Here is a 21,040-nt window from a genome sequence, read left to right as displayed (position 1 = left end):
CTCGTGTTTCTCAGCAACTATCTTTTTGGTATATAGCTATCAGATCCCACCACTATTTGTATATACAATAATTGAAAATAAGTTGTACAAAACGATCAGTCTAGCAGCTTTACTCCTGTTTGGAAACTTAGAGGCTGTACAGACTGGCTTAAAGTGCTGGTGTGGGGGCATGGCGTTTAGACAGTGCACGCCCCGATGCTGCCCCCATGCCAGCGTCACGCCACCTGCCCGAATGGTGGGTGGTGTCATAGTGCTCCTTTGGCGGCATTTATACGCCACATGCCGAAAGAAGTGCTGAAAAGTGCCGCCACAGTGGCAAGGGTACCTTTTTGCTAGCTTTCTAAGGAGCGGCATTTTCCCTTTTCTTTTACAGCCCGCAAAGCTCCAGACTGGGGCCATGGCCCTGATCCAGTGCTGAAAGGGGCAGCGGGATGCCACTCTGTTGAGGCAGTCAGTAGAATCCCTTAGTGATTCGTTTATATTGTTCCACTATCCAATTGTTCATATTACAATTTGAATCCCTTTATTCCTTGAAAGCTTCAGTACTATTTAAACAGTATTATTTTATTTATCCTAGCCAAAATATCATATAAAGATGCCACCAAGCGCTATTGCTGTGGTATTGTCACTAGCCTTAATAGTTTGTATACTTCAGTTGTGAATAAAATGGCCATGCTTTTAAATACCCCAGATGTCCTCCCAGTTGGAGAAACATGGCAGCTCAATTCCTCTATGAATCCATTTGAGAACTATATCTAGCCAGCATTTTGCCTCTCCAACTGGAACAGAGTAATACTTAGTCAATAAAGTGAAGATTTGGAGGTTTATGAACAGATGGCCTTGAAAAGAAACATTTATGTATGGGTTTTATTGTTTTAGAATAAGGATCCCAAAATGGCTCGAGTTGCACTGGAATCTCTCTACAGACTACTATGGGTTTACATGATTAGAATTAAATGTGAAAGCAATACAACTACCCAAAGGTAAAGTTATATATCACTATTATTAACATTTTTCTCATATATTGGTCACTAAAGTAACTTTTCCTCACTAAGGCTACAGAAATAATCCAGTTTGACACTATTTTAACTGCCAAGGCTGAGTGTTGTAGAATTCTGGAAACTGTAGTTTTGTGAGACATTTAGCCTTCTCTGTCAGAAAGCTCTGGTGCCACAACAAACTACAATTCACAAAATTCCATAGCATTGGGCCATGGCAGTTAAAGTGATGTCAAGATGAATTATTTCTGCTGTGTGGATGCAGCTTAAAGTAACTTTCACCAAGAAAACAGACAGGAGTACAAATAATTCCTATAATTACCCTTCAGAAATATATTTTTTATATGAAAACTACAATCCCAACAATCTGGTCTGTGTCTTGAGATGGCTAGTTTTAATTACAGTTCTGTGATTAAAACTGATTTTAGAAACATACACTAAAACACTCAAAACAAACAATAAATGATTTAATGAACTATTCTTGAAGCACTATATGGGCCTTTTAAAGATAATTGACAAAGGCAAAATTGATTACTTGAAGCTGATAATGACAGCAATACTTGCAGTTAGGGGTAAATATTCTGTAACCCGCCTTGATTCCTTCGGGAAAAGGCGAGATATTATTATTATTATTATTATTATTATTATAAAGGGGGCGTGTTTCTTTTGACCTTTCCTGATCCACACTGTGTAGACTTTTGTGTAACTACAGCGCGCCCTCGGCTTACGCAGGGGATCGGTTCTGGGCCCCTCCTGCGTAAGCTGAATTCCGTGCATGCTCAAGCCCCATTGGAATGAATGGGGCTTGTGCATGTGGTGGCACGGCGGCGCATGCGCACCATGGACACATGCCCCATTCATTCCAGTGGGACACGCCGCCCCATGCACCCCACGCGTTCCCACGTGGCTCTACACAAGTTTGCTCAAATCCACGTATAGCGTGCCTGCGTATGACGCGGGTGCACTGTAATAGCAAGTGCTTATAGGATGAGTGCCTCAAAACTACATCCGTTTTGTTTTAATTTCAACTCGATTTTTTTGTTGCTTTGTAATAATCTTTGTAGATACAAGCTTCTTTTTTTAAAAAAGAAAAAATATTTAAATAAAGCTGTTTTTGTGCCAGTACACTCATGCACATTCTATACACCTTGAGAATGGAAACAAATTGTATCTGGAATAATACAAGTTCATAAACAGCACCCTCTTCAAGAACCTAGCACAGTAAATTGTCAGTATGTAATAAATAATAACGAATTTATATCTTGGATTATGCAATCTGGCCTGACTTTCTTCATATATGATAAATTGATAGGCTTATAATACACATCTAATTTGTTTAAAGCAGACTTTATGGATATGACTGTACTTAGGCGGGGTACACACTGCTAGAAAGAGGCGTGTCCGCGGCGCCTCTCTTTGCTCCACAGGAGTGCTGCAGTAACCAAATTGTACAGCGCTCCTGCGGAGCAAATAAGGAGCGCCAGGAAGCGGCTCCTTTTTGCAGTGCACTTCCACCGCCCCAAAGCACCAGCGATGGCACGGGGATGTCGCAGCTGCACCGCCCCATTTGGAGGTGGCACAGCTGTGACGTCCCCAGTACGCGCTGCATCTGGTGGGGGCGCTGCAGCTGTGGCACCTTCATCACGTGCGTGGGCTGCCGGGCATGTGGCCACTCTGCCCACCAGGCAGCCCTCACACATGATGAGGGCGCTGCAAAGGCCCGTCTGTTCCGGGCCTAAGTTACACTTAGCGAAGCATCAGCATTTGTTTTCCTGACCTAGGGCGCCTCTCATTTTAGCAGTGTTTGGAATGAAACGTCAACAGAATGGCCTCTGTGCCTTTTAATCTGGAGATGGGTGGGGATAACACTGTCCTTCGTCATTGCTTTTCTTTTGGGATTTCTCCAAGCTTCTTTTGAATGTTTAAACAAGGTTATACAAGGATAGTTTGGGTTTTTTGGGGCTATGTGGCTGTGTTTTGGAAGAATTTTCTTCCAGAACACAGCCACATAGCCCAAAAAAACCCACAAAAAAAAACTATGGATGTCGTTCATGAAAGCCTTGAACTGATATATGGATGCCCTTCTGTGAATAAACTTCTGTCAATGTTCTCATTTTATTTTACAGTCGGCTTATAACAATCATCACAACCCTTTTCCCAAAAGGTTCCCGAGGTGTGGTACCACGAGACATGCCTCTAAATATCTTTGTGAAAATTATACAGTTTATTGCACAGGTATGAAAAATGTTTACAGATTTTGAGCAGGGGTTTTTTTTCTTAATAAATTGCTCTTGGTATTCCTCTGGATTCCATGCATAAAGTAGTACTCCGTCACAGTGGATTTCCAGTTTGATGTTTTGTCCTCTCCTGTAAGAAGCTGACACATAATGGAAATCCTGGTTGAGAAAGATCTGGAACTCCCACTCAGCACCTTTCTTAGATTTTCTGATATTGCTTTTATGTTCAGTCTCAAGTAGGTTCTGGCTTCTACTAACTGATTTAGCAGTATAGTATTTATTATTATAGTCCATAGATGCATCAATACAAACAAATAATAGTCAGAAATTGTACATTATCAGATGGGATAAAATGTTACATCCCATAAACAATAAAATTGACATACTCAATTAAAATGTTTTAGATACTCTGGCAAGTTTTAGGAATTTCCTTCTCTATAATCTTCATTACTAAAGACAGAAACTTGGCGACTGACAGGGAACATCTATCCTCCAATAGAACTTTTAAATAAAGTTTATCCCATAGTTCAGGCAGATGGATTAATAGGGAAGAGATCAACGGTTTGTGACCTTGTTATAAAATGTGTGACATAGGAGATCACACCATGGCCAATTCAGCAACAATTGCACTTTTGGACAGTAGCGCAACAGTAGCAATAGCAATAGTTATCTTTACACAGTTGCGCAGCTGCACGACAACAATGGCATAAAACCTAATTGCGCAATGGCGTTCTGCACACATGCATGCATGAATCACTATTACATTGTGTGCAGTTGTTTTGCGCATACTCTGTTTCAGCGCTACAGCGCATGTCTACATTAATGTTTCCATTAAGCACAGAATAAAATTAAAGATTTTTTTTTTTACTTTGACTAAAATCTACTCCTGAAACAATCCTAGCAATGTGAACTCTGCTGAAGTGCAGTGTGGATAAATGTCCCCAGTTGCTCCCACAATGGCGTGATTGAAGCACAATTGCTTTTTACACTCATGTAATCAAGCTTCAGTCATGCCATTGGAAACTTATCCATGCCGGTTCCCTGTAAATGAATTGTTACCGGAGCATGGCGGCTTCTTTGCAGGAGTAGTCCCAGATGAGTCCGACATCGTCTGAAAAAGTTCAGTACAATTGTGTGATTTCCCCAGGATAATCCCTTTTACTCCTGTTATTTTCCCCTCGTCTGAAAATCTCCATAGTTTCAACCTCCCTTCAGAATTGTTTTATGGTAGGTACACTGGGCTACCCCGCTCTTTCAGATTTTGCTCTTGTGTTTAAGAGCAAAATCTGAAAGAGAGGGGTAGCCCACTGTACCTACCATAAAGCAATTCTGAAGGGAAAGCATTACATCTGGTATTAGTAAATAATATGCGGTAATTAGGAACAGTCAAGTTCTTTATACAGAAGAAAATATCCCACATAATGGATATTCAAACCAACACATGAGCATGAAAAAAGGAAATTAGCCCAAAGGCTGCAAAAGACAATATCCCAGTGTCTTTGCTTAATTAGTTTTAAAACTCTATCATAACACAGGTTAACAACCAGAGACAATGAAAGTCCAGTTGTGGCTGCTTTTTGGATCCATCCTATTTAGCATCTTCTGCTTCTTTGCAAGTTATTAGTCTTCTAGGCATGCAGTAGGAAATATTTATTTATGTGAAGAAACAAAAGGAGGTGTGCTGGATGTGAGAGACACATTTTGGTGGTAGGAAATAAACAAAGCCTGTGATGGATGTTGGTTATTAATACAAATGAGTTGGTTTCACAAAAGCATGGTTTGCAACTCTTTATTCTTAGTGGGAAAACAATAGCTGATGGGCAATACAAATTTATTTCTAATTATTTTCACTGTAGGAACGCTTGGATTTTGCAATGAAAGAAATTATTTTTGACTTTCTTTGCGTTGGAAAACCAGCAAAAGCATTTAGTCTCAACCCAGAGGTATGGCTTCATTGTACTTATATTTTTACTTATAATTTATAGTGTAAATTTTTTGGTGAAGGGAGAAGTTCAAGGGAGTCTCTAATTTTATGTGCCCATACTTTAGGCACAAAGGCTCAGTTTTCATCTCTACAACCTATGCATTCTCTGATTTCTGTTCTGCATTTTCCTTCTTCTCAACATTAAACATACTTGAAAAAAGTAGAATATAAAGGAAACAACATGGCAACAACATAGAATATAAAGTAAACATTAAGCAAAATAGTGGAAAGCAAGTACTAGACCTCATGGCTGTTCCATGAGACTTGAAATATTGTAGTAGTGTATCTACATATTATGTTACAGGAACAATGGCCTGAAACAGATGGACAAAAAACGCTGCCTTTGGGCCATTCTGGGATGTGGCATGCAGATGACGCATGCCCCTGGATCGGCCAGAAGCCACACCAAGGCCAGTTAATGTAGCCCAAAGCCAGCTGCAAAAAGAATGGGGGGGACCTTACCAGCGGTCCATTTCAGACTCCGGCGGTGGCCAGCCTTGGGACCACGGTGTCCAGTCGCTGCAGTCCCGCACTGATCAGGGATTATCAGGACAGGAGCAGCCTCTGGCTGCTCCAAGCTGCTGATCTGTTTGACCCAATATTAATTGTTTGAGTAAAGCATTCAGAACACAACGTGTTTTGATTAAATGTTTGGTTTTTAAATTTTGATTAAACACTTTATAATTAAATGTTTGCTAGCGTTTAATTCGCTGTACAAATATAGTCATACTCTGAGCTGGAAATGGCTGCTATACCAGCCTTCAACACCCCACACTATCACAAGATTGTTTCCACAATACCTGTCAATCCTCTTTCAGTTCTGTTTGCAACTCCAGACCATATATGGAACATAATCAATGGAAATGTCTGATGGCACCATATTGATCTTCAGATATTTTCAGCATGGACTCTACAATTCAAGTGTACATTAAATCAATAAAGTATTGACCAGTGGTAATCTCATAATATAGTTAGTCTTGAGGTGGAATTTATTCAGAAAACTCTGTTCATGAACATCCTTCTTAGATTATCTTGAGGTTGACTGTTTAGAACAGGGATAGCATCTGTATATTTTGGGTAAAGATTTTTTTTTTTGAAAGAATGTAATTTGTTGGCAAATTGTCTTTAAGAATGCAATAGGTATGCTGATTTTTATTTTGTTTCCTATCAAAATTTCAGAGAATGAACATTGGTTTGAGAGCATTCTTGGTTGTTGCGGATAGCTTGCAACAAAAAGATGGAGAACCTCCCATGCCTGTTACTGGAGCTGTGCTTCCTTCTGGAAACACATTACGAGTGAAGAAAACATACTTGAGCAAAACTCTCACAGAAGAGGAAGCTAAAATGATAGGCAAGTATAAGGCATGCCTCCTCTCCACAGTTCATAGACTGATATAATAGCCTTATGCAAAAACTTACTAGCCTAACAAAATTAATCAGCGCTGTACTGAGTATTTTTAAAGGCTAAACTTGTGTTGGAGAATTAACACAAAGCCAGGGATTGATCTCATCACCTAGTTGCTTTGGGGCAATTTTTGTTCTCCAGGAGATATGTGAGTTCGTTACATGGTAGCAATATTTGTACATACAATCCTGTTAAATGAACATGGATGTCATTTCTTATCTATCTAGCAGAAATCACTTGTACCTCTATATATCTCTGGATGTATATAACATTCACATTGATCCATGGCACTCACATTATTAATAATAGGCAATAGTCATAGAATCATAGAGTTAGAAGGGGTCTCATGCGCCAGTGAGGCTAAAGCCCTTGCTCAATGTAGTCTCCCCAGCTAAAGCATCCCCTGCAGATAGCTGTCTAGACTCTTTTTGAAGATATCCAAAGAAGGAGAGCCCACCTTCTCTCTAGGCAATTAGTTCCGCTAAACTGCTCTTATTTCAAGAAGTTCCTTCTAATGTTTGATTGAAATCTACTCTCTTGTAACTCCAAACCATTAGACCTGGTCCTACCCTCTGGGGCAGCGGAAACAGGCATGTCTCCTCATCTTTATTTAGGGCTAGGAATATTAGAAATTATTTAGGGCTATCCTGGTCGTAGCCTAACTGTGATAGGGTCACCACAAGTCACTTAAGGTCATATAAGAACAAGAAATATGCAAGCAGCTGGGAGGATAAGGAATCCTAAAGTTTCAAAGTTCTATATCAGCTTCAAAAAGAATAAGACATACAGTACTTGGAAACCATTAAAATGTGAATATTTCTGTAATAATTCTGAATGTTATATATTCTTATAGGCTAGGGAATATTATGTATTCATCTGGGACAGAGATGTTTCATATTCAAAATACCATGAAAATACTTAAGGTTACATATGTACTGTTGGTATGTATATGAACAACATATTAAAATAAACACTACTATAAATAATTTAAAGTTCTGAGGTTTTAACCTTTTGTTTCCTCAATGAGACCTCACCAGTTCATTGTGTGCTTTTACAGGTATGTCGATGTATTATTCTCAAGTAAGAAAAGCTGTAGATAATATATTGCGGCATCTTGATAAAGAAGTTGGACGGTGTATGATGCTCACTAACATCCAAATGTTAAACAAAGAACCTGAAGATATGATCACGTGAGTGTTAACAGATTAATTGTTTTTAACTTTAATTTGGAAACACAATCCAAACAAGCAGACACATGCAGACACACATTCACACTATCCCAAATCATATAAATATGATTGGCTAAAAGAAGATTAATGAGTCCTAACCTCATCAATTTCTGGGTGAAAGTAGGTGATACAGAACAGTCTTCAGCTGGCAGTTTTAGTGGAGCAATAGAGACAGCATGGGCAGCCAAAGAAAAGATGCTTCATAGTATTTTATACAGAGCTGTCCTATTTGAAATGTTTTTCCACTTTTGTGGCAAAGAAAATGGTCTATATATGGTCTGTATTTTTTTCTCTGTAGGTGGAAAAACTCAGAATTTTCATTGAGCCAGTGGAGAGGGCTGACCATGCTTCCCACTACACTGCATTTCCTCTGATTAAACCCACAATTTCTAAACTCACTGTCTGTCTGGCTGCTTGTTTGCCTGCCTGCCTTCTTTTCTTCCTGCCTTTCTTTTGACTAGAGAATGTTGCAAACTGGTGCAAACTGCTTCTCTATGTCATGACATCTTGATTCTGTAATCTGTAATTAACATTATGCAAATAAAGCACACTTTCACAAGATTCAAATGGATTTACAATAAAAACAGCATATGCACAACAACCATGCTCTTTAAAGTATTTCCACAAGTACTGGTGAGCTGAACCCCTGTGACTGAGGAGCAGTGATGTAAACAGGCTGATTCCACCCCCACCCCCACCCCCATTGGTCTTCTGATTAGTTCATCTCACTGGTACTCAGAAGACTAGTGGAGAGTCATTATTAAATACTGCATTGCTACAGCCTTATCTGGCCAAGTGCCAGTAAAGCACTTTCTTTTGCAGCCAGTTTAAAGAAGCAGTTTTCCATTGCCAGCAACTGTTGCTGCTTCTTGCAAGAGTTTGGACTGGTGCCCCCCTGATTGGGCACTACATTTGATTTAACATTTATCTATATTGCTATTTAGACCTCTGAGACTGGAGGAAGGGCGACTGACTCAGGCTTGAAACACACAGAGCAATTAAAGTGGCTTCCGGTTACTGTAGGAGAGTGGTGTTCAAACAGTGCATGCCCCCAAAGCAGCCACAGTCTGCTGTGATGCTATGATCCGGTCCTTTGGACTGGATCAAAAAGGAGCAGGAATAATCCAGCTCCTAGCAGTGACCAGCTTGGGACCACGGCGGCAGCCTGCTTTGGAAGTGGGGCATACAGTCACTGCAGTCCTGGCACAATTGCGGCTGGAGCAGCCACTCCTTGCCATCTATCTGCTTCTCCCCACAATCACAAAACTACTGAAGGATGGTTTCTTAACTTAAAACATAGTTAATTTTTTGAGGCCTGGGACTAAGCAAATGAAGGAACCTGGGGAGGGTTAGGAACCTGGGGTGGGCTTGGCTGAGGCACAGCTGTCAACCTGTCACACACACCTAGCCGCCCTTGGACAAAACATCAGATCCCAAGGGCAATTAAAAGAGATCGGTTGCCATCTCAGATGGTCATTTTAGAAGGCCAACCTGGGGGGATCCCTTCTTGCCCCACAGATCAGCTCCAAACTCTTTCTTCAGCCACAGTGGTGAATTAACCTTACTGGTTATGTTTACAGATGTTTAGTCGACAATGTGTTCTGTCCATTACATCTGAAAAAGGATCAGAGTGTGAAATTATTATTTTCCTTATTTTCAGAGGTGAAAGAAAACCAAAAATTGACCTTTTCAGGACTTGTGTTGCTGCTATTCCACGACTTCTTCCTGATGGAATGTCTAAACTAGAGCTGATTGATTTGCTATCAAGGTAAGTTGTACAAATGTTAAACAGTTGCTCAGTGGGACTAAAATACAGCTGCTCTCATTTGTGGAACTTCTTAAATGACTATATAGATGTGGTGAATTGTCACTTTTCTGTAAATCAGATAAATGAAACAGTCACTTCAGGCTTGTTTGCAGAGAATGACATTATCGTATTTCCTAATCAGGTTTTGTTAACTTGCGCTGACACATATGTTGCTTCTACATAATGCTTTGTAATGTCACAAGGTTCTTTGTTTATTTAGGATGAAGTTCAAGAAGCAATTTAAGTTTAGTTTAGGATCTTGTGATAACCAAGCAGAATTGTTGACTTGTTTTTCTTAGGAGTTAACTCACTGAACTCTCATCAGTTCCAATAGCATTTTGATCTGTGTCATGGAAAGTTTCTGTTGAAGAAAAACAGATCTAAAGGCCTCTTGAGCTTACTAGTTTCTCTCCACTCTTTGATCCTGGCCAAACTGATTTATTAGTGCTATCAGCCCATAATGCTTTCAGAGTAATGTGAGCAAAAATTTAGTCATTCCCTGCTCCTGTGTAGTGCTGTGATGTAGTGATTCAGTTCTCTTCCTACAGGAGACAGTTATAAAAGCCTGTATTTTGTTGAATGGATTTTTCCAGCAGAAAAAGATGTGTTTTTACAACTCCCTCCTGTGGGAAGAGAACTGAAAGTACTACAGTGTTATGCACTAAGGCACAAAGAAAGCCACTACTCTCCGGATATATTTCTGCTTTTTTCTTGTGTGATAAGGCACAAGAAGCTTCTCAATATCATTGGTTATCACTCTCTAACTCCACATCCAATTTTATTTGAAGAAATGTAACCTGTAGAAATTTGGATGTTAATATCTCCTTCCACTCTAAAACTCAAGAAGATGCAACATTTGACCTACCAAGCCAAATGTAGCCTATAGAGCCATGTATGTCCCACTCAGTAGGTTTTAAATAATGCTCTTGGGCTTGACTGATGACAAAAAAATGAAACATTTGGTAGGTTGCATTTGCATTGGTTTTGTAGACCGCATCAGTATCAGGCTTGGTTCCCAGTTTTGTTTTATAGATTGTCAGTTAATATCTGCCTACACACTAAAGCTATAAATTGAAGCCAAAAAGTGAGCCTCTCCAGGCCTTTTCAGACTACATCCCTTGTGTGAAGAACAAATTTCACACCAGAAGAATTCTTACCAAACTTGCTGATGTTGACCTGCAAATTTTCTTCCCCTTACTTCAAAGATTAGAACCTATAAGCAAACACGTGCTTTTCATCATAGTTTGGTGTTAAATGCCATGCATATAGTATCTGCACCTTTTGACACTTCTCAGAGAGAATCTGTATATAGGCACTTGGGTGAAGCTGAGACAATTGTCAGTTGTCATACCAATAGACTTCATTAATGGCAGATCCTTAAGCCATTGGCTGTCAGTCCTTGGCAAGTTTCCAGGAGAGAAAATAAAAATTATAACCAGCTGAAACAAATATAGTGGCCAGTCCCTGGCACATTGGGAAAAAAATTGTAAGTCCTCCGCATCAGATGCCCTGAGAAGCTCTGGGCTAGAGTGCAATGAATCAAATGTTTGTTTTCTCTTTTAGATATTCTTATTTAAGTATGCCTAATTTGTACACAAAATATATTTTGCTGCCATTATTCTTGTGTAGCACCCCCGGAGCAACTTGAAGCCACCCATGTCTGAACATCTGGGTGGCTTCCAGGCTTCTTGGGGATGTGTGGTGTCAAAATGCTACATCCCCAAGCCATCCCGAACTCAGCTTTTATGGTCAGTCTGTTTGGCCCCCAAGTCCTCTCTTGCCAAGCCTAAATGAGTTTTTTTTTATTGGTATTCTTGTTTTTAAACTCTCATACATCCGGTTTTGTCCTCCAGAGTCATGTTTTGTTGTGGAATCCACATAGTACTAGGCCTCAAGTTTCAGTCACTTTTTCTGTACATTTTTTAACATACAAAAAGTGTCCAGGACAAAATTTGTCCCAACCAATCTATTTTTTTACAGTACATTTTGAGCCATCCAAAGTAATGTAATATCCCATGCTGTTTTTTTGTTTTGTTTTTAAATCAAAGCATGACACCAGGAAACAAAATGACATACTCTGGTTGCTGGTAGGTTGGCCCCATTAAAAGTGGACACTGACATTCTCAATCAGTTCGGAAAATACATGAAGTGTACATCAGACCCTACCACTAACCTTAAACCTAACTACAGTGCAAATCCTCAATCTGTTAGTCTCAAAGGTGCAACAAAATAAATACAAAATCTCTCTACATACTGATTGTACAGACTAACACGGCTATATGTTTGAATTCTACTTCAATATGTTGGAATTCTTATTGGGGTGAAAAAGATAACCCATCGCTGTTTTGGTGCTGTGAGATGTACTGCAGATGTGTAGACCAAAAATAAATGTATGAACACTTTGGCTCATGTTGATGTCTCACTACTTATGGTGTGTGTTAATTACAAACAGTTGATAATTACTGTCATGAAACACGCTTGTGACTTTCAGTTTCCCTTTTTTCCCACAGGCTTTCTATTCATATGGATGATGAACTTCGGCACATTGCTCAAAATTCACTTCAGGGGCTCTTAGTTGATTTTGTTGATTGGAGAGAGGATGTACTTTTTGGCTTCACGAACTTCCTGTTGCGGGAAGTGAATGATATGCATCATAGCCTTTTGGACACATCCTTAAAATTACTGTTACAGTTGCTTACACAATGGAAATTGATAATACACACTCCTGGAAAACCCAGTGAACAGGCAAAAAACAGGTCATCAGAGGTAAGAGCACAAAAGTACATATTCCATGCAAAAGAATTAACTAGGTTTTCAAATACATCATTGCTTTTTTAAAGCACTCCTTTGTTTAGTTTGCATAGGCACTGATTTTTATTTCTAAGGTAGTCCTGTTTCCATAGGTTTAACAGTATATCCTTGAATACATAGATAATAGTGAAAGTTCGGGTGAATATTGATTCTAGGATGACTAATTTTTATATAGGCCTGTAGAGGTCAGATCATGGCAGAGATTATTTGTCTTAATTGTGCAACAGCACAATTTTGAATGGAGCCACATGTAGACACTTCAAAACAGCCCACAGCCTGCACATGTATATCTCCTTGGTTTGCAATTAGAGGACCTTTCTGATTAAAGGGACCACTACATACAACTTTACATAATAGTATAAGCAGGGCTATATCTTAAAGTATGTGTAAAAGTTTTTTAAAAAGTTTAACACAGAATATGTAAATAATGACCTTTCTGTCATCCCAGTAATCTTTAGTGTGTGTGTGTGTGTGTGTGTGTGTGTCGTGGAAAAGAGAGAAGGCACTTGCTTGTTAATTATTTGAATAATGCATTCTGTAGAAGGGAAGTCTTAGGGAAAATGAAAGAAAGAGAGATGTGTGGTGTATAACTTATAAACCAGTATCTCTGCTTGAGTCATTATCACCTTGCCTCCTTTTACACCCAGGGTATTTTGCTCCATCCTGTGTTGCATGCAACAAAAATGTAGGAATAAATTACCTTATGTTGTTGTTGTTGTTGTTGTTGTTGTTGTTTTTGGTATTTATACCCTGCCCTTCAGCCCTAAAGGCTCTCAGAGCGGCTTACAATTATTATTATTTTTAATTAGTTCTCTGTCCTCACGCTTACAATCTAAAAAGACATGTCACAAAAAGAGAAGGGAATGGTGGTGGGGAAGGGGATCAGGTCCAGCAGTTCTTCTCTCCCTCTGAAATCTGGACCAAGGCAGATGGACTGTAGGGAGGGCTCTTCTTAATCTAGGCCAAGCCTGATGGAGCTGGGCCTGCATCACTCCCTCCATGGCACCAGATGAACTGGAGGGAGGCTCTGCTTCTTAGAATTTAAGAATCTCTATGCCATCATGGCCACAGACTAAGGCGACTCTGAGAGTTGTAGTCTAAAAAAGTAACTTTCCAAGATCTGAATATCACTAGGTAATTCAGCTGTTCCAGACATGCAACAGAATTACTTGCTCTCAAAGGAAGATTCTCATTGTGGCTCTCTGTGACTCATTAATCTGACTTTGTTTTCTTTCAGTCAGTTCCTGTTGGGGGTTGTTAGTCTGAATAGAGAGTTCATTGCTTCCGGTTGAGAGATACACTTCAGTGTGTATGTGCATGGTCCAAAAACACAGCATAAATAATCCAGTTTGAGAAGGCTTTAACTGCTGTGGTAATAGGGAATCCTGGGAACTGTAGTTTGTTGTGACACCAGAGCTCTCTGACAGAAAAGGCTTAATGTCTCAGAAAACTACAGTTTCCAGAATTCCCTAGCATTGAGCCAGGGCAGTTAAAGTGGTCTCAAACTGCATTATTTCTGCAGTGTGTTTTGTACCTATATGTGTTAGTGGGTGTACATGTCAGGTCTTTCTTAGTTTCCCCATATATTGCAAATGACATCCTGTATACCTGCAGTCAGTCACATAAATAAGACTGCTGGACCAGCAGGTGATATGTTTAATGTATTATGTCCTGCAAGTCACTATGCTCCTAACAGTGACAATCTGCTTAAGGTATTTACAGGTGATGCTGTGCTGTGAATCACAGGGGTGTCATCATGGATTGCTGATGGGTGTTTTCAGGACACCAGAGGCTGACTGACTATCTGTTGGGAGTACTTTGATTGTGTATTCCTGCATGGCAGGGGGTTGGGCTGGATGACCCTTGTGTTGTCTTCCAACTCTATGATTTGATAATTCTAGTTTTTACTAGCAGTCTGTTTAGATTCTGAATGGCAAAAAGGGAACGGGAAGCTTGATAATGGCTCTAGCAATTGATAGCTTTCCCTAATTAGAAAATGCTGGATGAAAATCTACCACAAATGGAATGTCTTGTTGTTTGACTCATATTTTTTTGCAGAGAAGATTTTCTCTCAAAATTATATGTGTTCTCCTATTTCATCAGCTATATGAGGAGGATATTCCCTTTGATGCAAACATTGCTTGAGTTTGTTCTTTTATAGTTCTTTTATAGTAGTTTTCTTCAGTATTACAGATGTTGTGTGTGTGTGTGTGTGTGTGTGTGTGTATGCGTCTTCCCCCTTATAAGGCTATCTGTTAAGTCATCTATTAAGCTACCAATTGCTAACAAATTCAGACCATCTGAATGAACCATGAAGTAACACAATGAATGGATTTATCTGACAATGGCCTAGAGATTTTAAGGGCCAGACTACACAGGGTGTGAAGGATTGGTATTACATGTTTCTTTTTGAAAATTTTAAATTCTAAAAATTATTCTGAGGGGAGTGATTGGAACAAAAGTGGTATGGGAGATGTTCCAGTCGCATGAAAAACCCTTCTTCTTCTTCCACAATTGGCCAGTATGGAAAGGGAGTTATTGGTGGGATCGATGGAGTTCGGGGTGGGGAAGATTTGGAGGGGGGATTGCTGGCAAGGGAGGAAAGGGTCAACTATAGGAGGAAAGGATAAACTATGTCCTTTCATAACAGTCCTAATTCCTCATCCAACCTATCTATATATTTTTAAAAGTAATGCAGAAAGCCAAATGTCATATTAATTGAAATTAAATAAATAAATAAATAGACAGACAGACAGACATGGGATGGGATGGGTATTGTGGTTATATTGTTGTTTTAATGTTTGTAATTTTATATTATTTTTAGCTATGTTTGAATTGTTTTATGGAAATATGTTTTTAGAATTGTTTTTGTGAGCTGCCTTGGGTCCCTTTGGGAAGAAAGGCGAGATGGACAACAAACAAACAAACAAACAAATAAATAAATAAATAAATATTAATCGTCGCATAAAAATTGGCCCCAGCAGTAGTCCCTTTGAAAGCAAGAAGAGGCTTGGGAAACTACTGCAGCCTTTGAGTAGATGGCAGGCAAAGAAATGAAGTGCAGACTGTTTACATAACCTATGTATTTTGCGCATATATATATATATATATATATATATTACATTTCACATTGCATATTATTATTCTTTATTGTAACACTGTGAACTCTTAGAGCGCAAGAGATAAAGCAGTTTGTATGTTTGAATGAATAAATGAATAAATTGTATTGCAGCTGATACCAAATGGATGCAGTCATAGGACACTGGCTGAAAGAAGTTCTTATTCCAATGTTCTCCATGCTGTCGAAGGCTTTGCACTTGTGTTACTCTGCAGTTTCCAGGTTGCCACGCGTAAATTGGCAGTTTTGATTCTCAGAGAGATCCGTGCTTTATTTCATGCACTGGGACAAACAGAGGTATGGTTTTAATTTCCTATATCACATATTCTTTGTTCCCCAAATAATGTAGCTTTAAAATAATATTTTATTTTATCACACAGGTTTACATTTTAAAAATGAAATTACTCAACAGTGCTGTGCTTGTTCATAGCAAGTTCTCATTGAAGTCTGTGGGAATTGCTATTCAGTAAATTAATGTAGGCGTTTTATTTGCATGACGACAGAAGCACTGAGAATTGATGGGCTGAGGCCCAAACTATACATGATAGCAGGAAAGTTGTGATCAGATTTCCTAATTTTTTAAAAGGTATAGCATTTGTGGATTTGGCCCACAGTATTGTGGGAAGGGGCTAACTATTTCCCCTAGGTGTTATTTTCCTGATGATAATCCTCTCCAAAAGCTGCTGCTTGCTCCCAGGGAAAAAGCATACAAGATATTGACCCAGTACAGACCTCCCAAAAAGAGAGGTCTGCTGGCGCCTTGTTTTACTGCGTGAGGAAGCTGCAGCAGACAAACCGCGCGGCTTCCTCGCGTAGCAAAAAGAACCCACAAAAAGCAGGGTTTTTTTGCGGTGCCATAATGGTGCCGCAGTGCCCCAATAGTGCACTCGCAACGTTATTATGGCACCGCGATGTGCGGATGCTAAGCATCTGTCGCATCAAAATGGTGGCGCCCATCTGTACAGGGTCGAGCGCCCTTGACCAGCCCCTAGCACGTGACGAGGGCGCCCCATAGGTCCATCTGTACCAGTCCATTGTATGGATTTCTGGAAGTTATGTTTCATTGCTCTTTGTGTTAAAATACCTGTTTAATGTTCTATAATAACTTGTTGGAAATTGTACCCGTTTGATCTGTGAGACCGATTTCTTTATGTTTATTCATCTACTATATGTTTTAAAAATGATAATAGCACAGCTCACACTATTATACAGCTATTGTTCGTCTTAGTGGATCAGATGGATTTGTTCTTTGGTAGGTTACTTTCAAGATAGGCAAAATGAAGGTTCTTCTTAGATTAGCACCTTTTCAACTTCTTAAGCAAGAAATTCATATGATTACTGCTTGAAATTACCTTTGCTATGTCTCTTGCACAACTGTGCTAATAATTATTCAGGCACAGAAATGCTATAAAATAGGATGTTGGATTGATCCAAAATATGTTTGTTTTTAATTGTATTGAATTCAGATTAGTTGATACAACCTGTTTGTCTTCATTGCAATTATCATTTTTAAAAAGTTTTAGTACACTCCATTTTTCTCTTTACAACAGGCTTTAGCAGGTGACCTCAGAGGAAAAGACCCTTCTCTAGTCCAGCAGGAGTGAGAGTTGAGGATAAAGCTATTCCCCATTTCCTCTCAAACTGGATCTGGCTCAACACCAAAACTGCATGCAGAAAAGTTGTCAGAAAAAAAAGTGGTTATACAGTCACCCCTCCCAATTCACGGGGATCCATTTTGCCTGCCCCTCCTCAGTGAATCTGGAAAAATGCCAATATTGGAGTCACCATTGTTTTCAATGGCGGTGTGCTCCCATGTGTGCTGCTGCATGCACGCCTCAATCACACACACCATTTTGTCCCTCCTCGCTTGCCATCCATGAACAGGTGAGACCGTGAACTCCCAAATCCGCAAATTGGGAGGGACAACTGTATTAACAAATAGAAATCCCTCAAGGGAGGAACCTCCCCCAGGAAAGAACAACTGTAACATTATATACATGAAAGTGCCTGATCTGAGGGAGGCTGGGTAGAGAAAGTTGACAAAACTTAAGAATAGCACTCAAGGGAACAGTTTAATCCCCCATCCTCACCCCAGCTGGACTAGAGAACGGCCTTTCCTTCTGACGTCACCTGCTAAGGCCTATCCCTGGCTCAACACAATCCAGTCCTCAGTGGCCAGCCATGGAGGGGAAATGGTGAAGCCCCCACAAGCAACATAGGTTACTGAAAAAGATCTTTCAAACTGCTGGAAAGAAGATGGCAGCAAGACTAGATCTTGGCAGAACATAATCAGACATCCAAACAAGTCTAGCACTTGTACCTCTTGTTAAATGTAAATTCTGTCCCGTTCACTTGTACAGGATGATGACAGGCCTATGATAGATGTCATGGACCAGCTAAGTTCTTCTATTTTGGAAAGTTTTATTCACGTGGCTGTTTCTGATTCAGTAAGTACCTTGTTATTATCCCTGATAGCTAGCCGTTCTCAATCTTTATGTCTAAATAAACAGAATCTGTGCATTCTTCAGAAAAGAATTAGGAATGTAGACACAAAAATTGTAGGAATGTTGAAAAACATTTTATATTGCTTTAGGCACTATATTTTATTATTCAGCAAATCACAAGTAATCTCTATAATCCATTGTTGCAATTCCAGCCCTTTGGCTGTAATTGTTGCTGTATTGATATTTTCATTGATATTTTTAGTATCTAGCAGAAAATCATCTAACAAATGGTAGCCCCATCCATGAATTTCCATGCAGCAAGATAAATACTTTTTATGCATTTAGGTTGCCCATAATTTGATACAAGTGGTCACTGGATCCTCCATTGAAATAGTGTATGACCATAATCCAGTAGTCTACCTTTAGTACAAGGAATGGGACATGCAGCCAAATAAATAACCTAAAAATAAAAATAACCTAAAAAATAAAATAAAAAAGTGTTGGCCTGATTTTGATCATCGATTTTAATTGATTCCCTAAGCTGAAGCATACCTGTGTTAAAGAAAACAGATGCACTGAAAGAGAGCATTTGAGAACTTAAAGATGCATTTAGATAAGCCATGAATGAAGGATTGGTGGGCTGGGAGATACAGTGTATATTGTTGGTGGGAGAAGGGAATGCCTCCATCTTTCCAGACTGAGGTTTGGCAACAGACATGAGGCCTAAAAGGTCATCTTACAAAGAAAATATAGAAATGCTGAAATCATATGATAGTGATTATGGTGCTTATTTCTTTTCTTTTCTTTTTTCTTTCTTTCCATAGACAACTTTACCATTAACACATAATGTGGATTTGCAGTGGTTGGTAGAATGGAATGCAGTCCTAGTTAATAGTCATTATGATGTAAAAAGCCCTTCCCATGTATGGATATTTGCACAATCAGTCAAAGATCCCTGGGTTCTCTGCCTTTTCAGTTTTCTTAGACAAGAGAATTTGCCAAAGCATTGCCCTACAGCTCTTAGCTATGCTTGGCCGTACGCTTTTACAAGGCTACAGCTCGTCATGCCTTTAGTTGATCCAAAGTAAGTTTTGCTATTATTTCATCACTTCTTGACTGCTAAGACTTTCTTTTATTGTTTATCTATTTTATGATTCTTTACTTTTATATTAAACTTAATCATAAAGTGAAATATCCAGTAGGGGTGTATGAATGCATGCACATTACATGAGATATAAATCAGATTTTTATGCGTTATTTCTAGTATGAAGTGTTGCACTAGGACTTGATTCTTTGCAATCTTTGCTCCGCTGTAGCTTATGAAGTCTGTGTTGGGCAAATCTAGCGCTCAGTTGTGGCTCTTCATGTGTAAAATATAATTCTAATAAATTCTCTCACAGATTGCAATGTGGATTATATAGATCATGGGTCGGCAACCTGCGGCCCGCGGGCCGGATCCGGCCCGCGGAGGCTTTTTAGCCGGCCCGCGGCATCAGCCGCCGCCGCCGCCGAATGCGGCTTTTTGCCTCTACGGGCGCCGCCATTTTTTCTCCCAAAATGGCGGCGAAGTCTTGCGCGACCTTCCCTGAGGTCGCGTGAGACTTCGCCGCCATTTTGGGAGAAAAAATGGCGGCGCCCATAGCAGTGAAGTCTCGCGCTACCACAGAAAAGGTCGCGCGAGGCTTCACTGCTATGGGCAGCGGGCCTTTAAGAGACCCGCTGCCGCTGCTGGAGTCCCCAAACAGGGCTCCGGAGGCGGCAGTGGGCCTTTAAGAGACCCGCTGCCGCCGCTGGAGTCCCCAAACGGGGCTCCGGAGGCGGCAGCGGGCCTTTAGGAGACCCGCTGCCGCCGCTGGAGTCCCCAAACGGGGCTCCGGAGGCGGCAGCGGGCCTTTAGGAGACCCGCTGCCGCCCCAGGAATCCCCAAACGGGGCTGTGGAGGCGGCAGGGGGTCTCTGAGAGGCCCGCTGCCATCCCTGGAGTCCTCCAAGAGGCCTCCGGCGGCGGCAGGGGGTCTCTGAGGGGCCCGCTGCCGTCCCTGGAGTCCTCCAAGAGGCCTCCGGCGGCGGCAGGGGGTCTCTGAGGGGCCCGCTGCCGTCCCTGGAGTCCTCCAAGAGGCCTCCGGCGGCGGCAGGGGGTCTCTGAGAGGCCCGCTGCCGCCCCTGGAGTCCTCCAAGAGGCCTCCGGCGGCGGCAGGGGGTCTCTGAGGGGCCCGCTGCCGCCCCTGGAGTCCTCCAAGAGGCCTCCGGCGGCGGCAGGGGGTCTCTGAGGGGCCCGCTGCCGTCCCTGGAGTCCTCCAGTGCTGGCGGGCCCTGCCGGCTTTTTTGCCAGCCTCTGACGGGGCCTGGGGCCCTGTCAGGGGCCGGCAAAGAGGGGGAGGCCTCCAGCGCTGGCAGCCCCCACCGGCTTTTCTGCCGGCCTCTGACGGGGGCCGGCGAAGATGGGGAGGCCTGGCCCCTGGAGGGTGGAAGCTCTGCCCCCAGCACGTGGCCCCGCCCCCTCGAGGGTGGAAGCTCCACCCCCGGCTTCGGCCCCCCAGTCGCATGAGGGAAAGCAACCCGGCCCCCGGCTCAAAAAGGTTGCCTACCCCTGATATAGATTAAGTATATTATAAAGTATTTATAAATCCATTGATGAGTGTGTGGCTTTGTGTTTAGCAAGAATGAGCACAAAACATATTTTGTTGTAATAAAAAAAACCACACCTCTTTTGACTATCACTAAATAGGATTAATGCATAGCCATGTGTCTCAGTCCACCTGCCTGCTGGCTGATGACAACACATTTGTTGTTCAACCTGCTTGCTGATTAACAAAAATTGATTTACAAAGTCTATCTGCTTGACACTACTGGAATGAGAGACACTGGAATCCACTCTTACCTCCTGAAAATGAAATAGAAGCATCTGGTGGACATTACCTGGTTGCCCACAATCACAAGATACTATAACCACATACCCAATTGCCATGTATAATAGGCACACGTGCCTCATCTACCACTGAGGCAAT

The 21,040-nt window shown here is 41.0% G+C and overlaps 1 protein-coding gene across 6 annotated transcripts in view; it reads left to right on the top strand.

The window, feature by feature from the left end:
* The window catches only part of FRY (FRY microtubule binding protein), a 279,770-nt gene that overhangs the window by 158,404 nt on the left and 100,326 nt on the right, over positions 1-21,040 (top strand). For all 6 annotated transcript variants that reach the window (XM_089512531.1, XM_089512527.1, XM_089512529.1 and 3 more), the window contains 10 exons: positions 880-983; positions 3,125-3,233; positions 5,092-5,178; positions 6,399-6,570; positions 7,682-7,814; positions 9,514-9,621; positions 12,171-12,426; positions 15,704-15,886; positions 17,950-18,036; positions 18,858-19,117. In XM_089512531.1, coding sequence (XP_089368657.1) covers positions 880-983; positions 3,125-3,233; positions 5,092-5,178; positions 6,399-6,570; positions 7,682-7,814; positions 9,514-9,621; positions 12,171-12,426; positions 15,704-15,886; positions 17,950-18,036; positions 18,858-19,117 — 1,499 coding nt within the window. The remainder of the gene's footprint in view (positions 1-879; positions 984-3,124; positions 3,234-5,091; positions 5,179-6,398; positions 6,571-7,681; positions 7,815-9,513; positions 9,622-12,170; positions 12,427-15,703; positions 15,887-17,949; positions 18,037-18,857; positions 19,118-21,040) is intronic.

Source organism: Sceloporus occidentalis, unplaced genomic scaffold (genome assembly GCF_023333645.1).
Source record: "Sceloporus occidentalis isolate IW3139 unplaced genomic scaffold, rSceOcc1.0.p SCAF_2, whole genome shotgun sequence".
Lineage (NCBI taxonomy): Eukaryota > Metazoa > Chordata > Lepidosauria > Squamata > Phrynosomatidae > Sceloporus > Sceloporus occidentalis.
The sequence above is the reverse complement of the archived record's forward strand: the minus strand, read 5'-3'. Positions and strand labels throughout refer to the sequence as shown.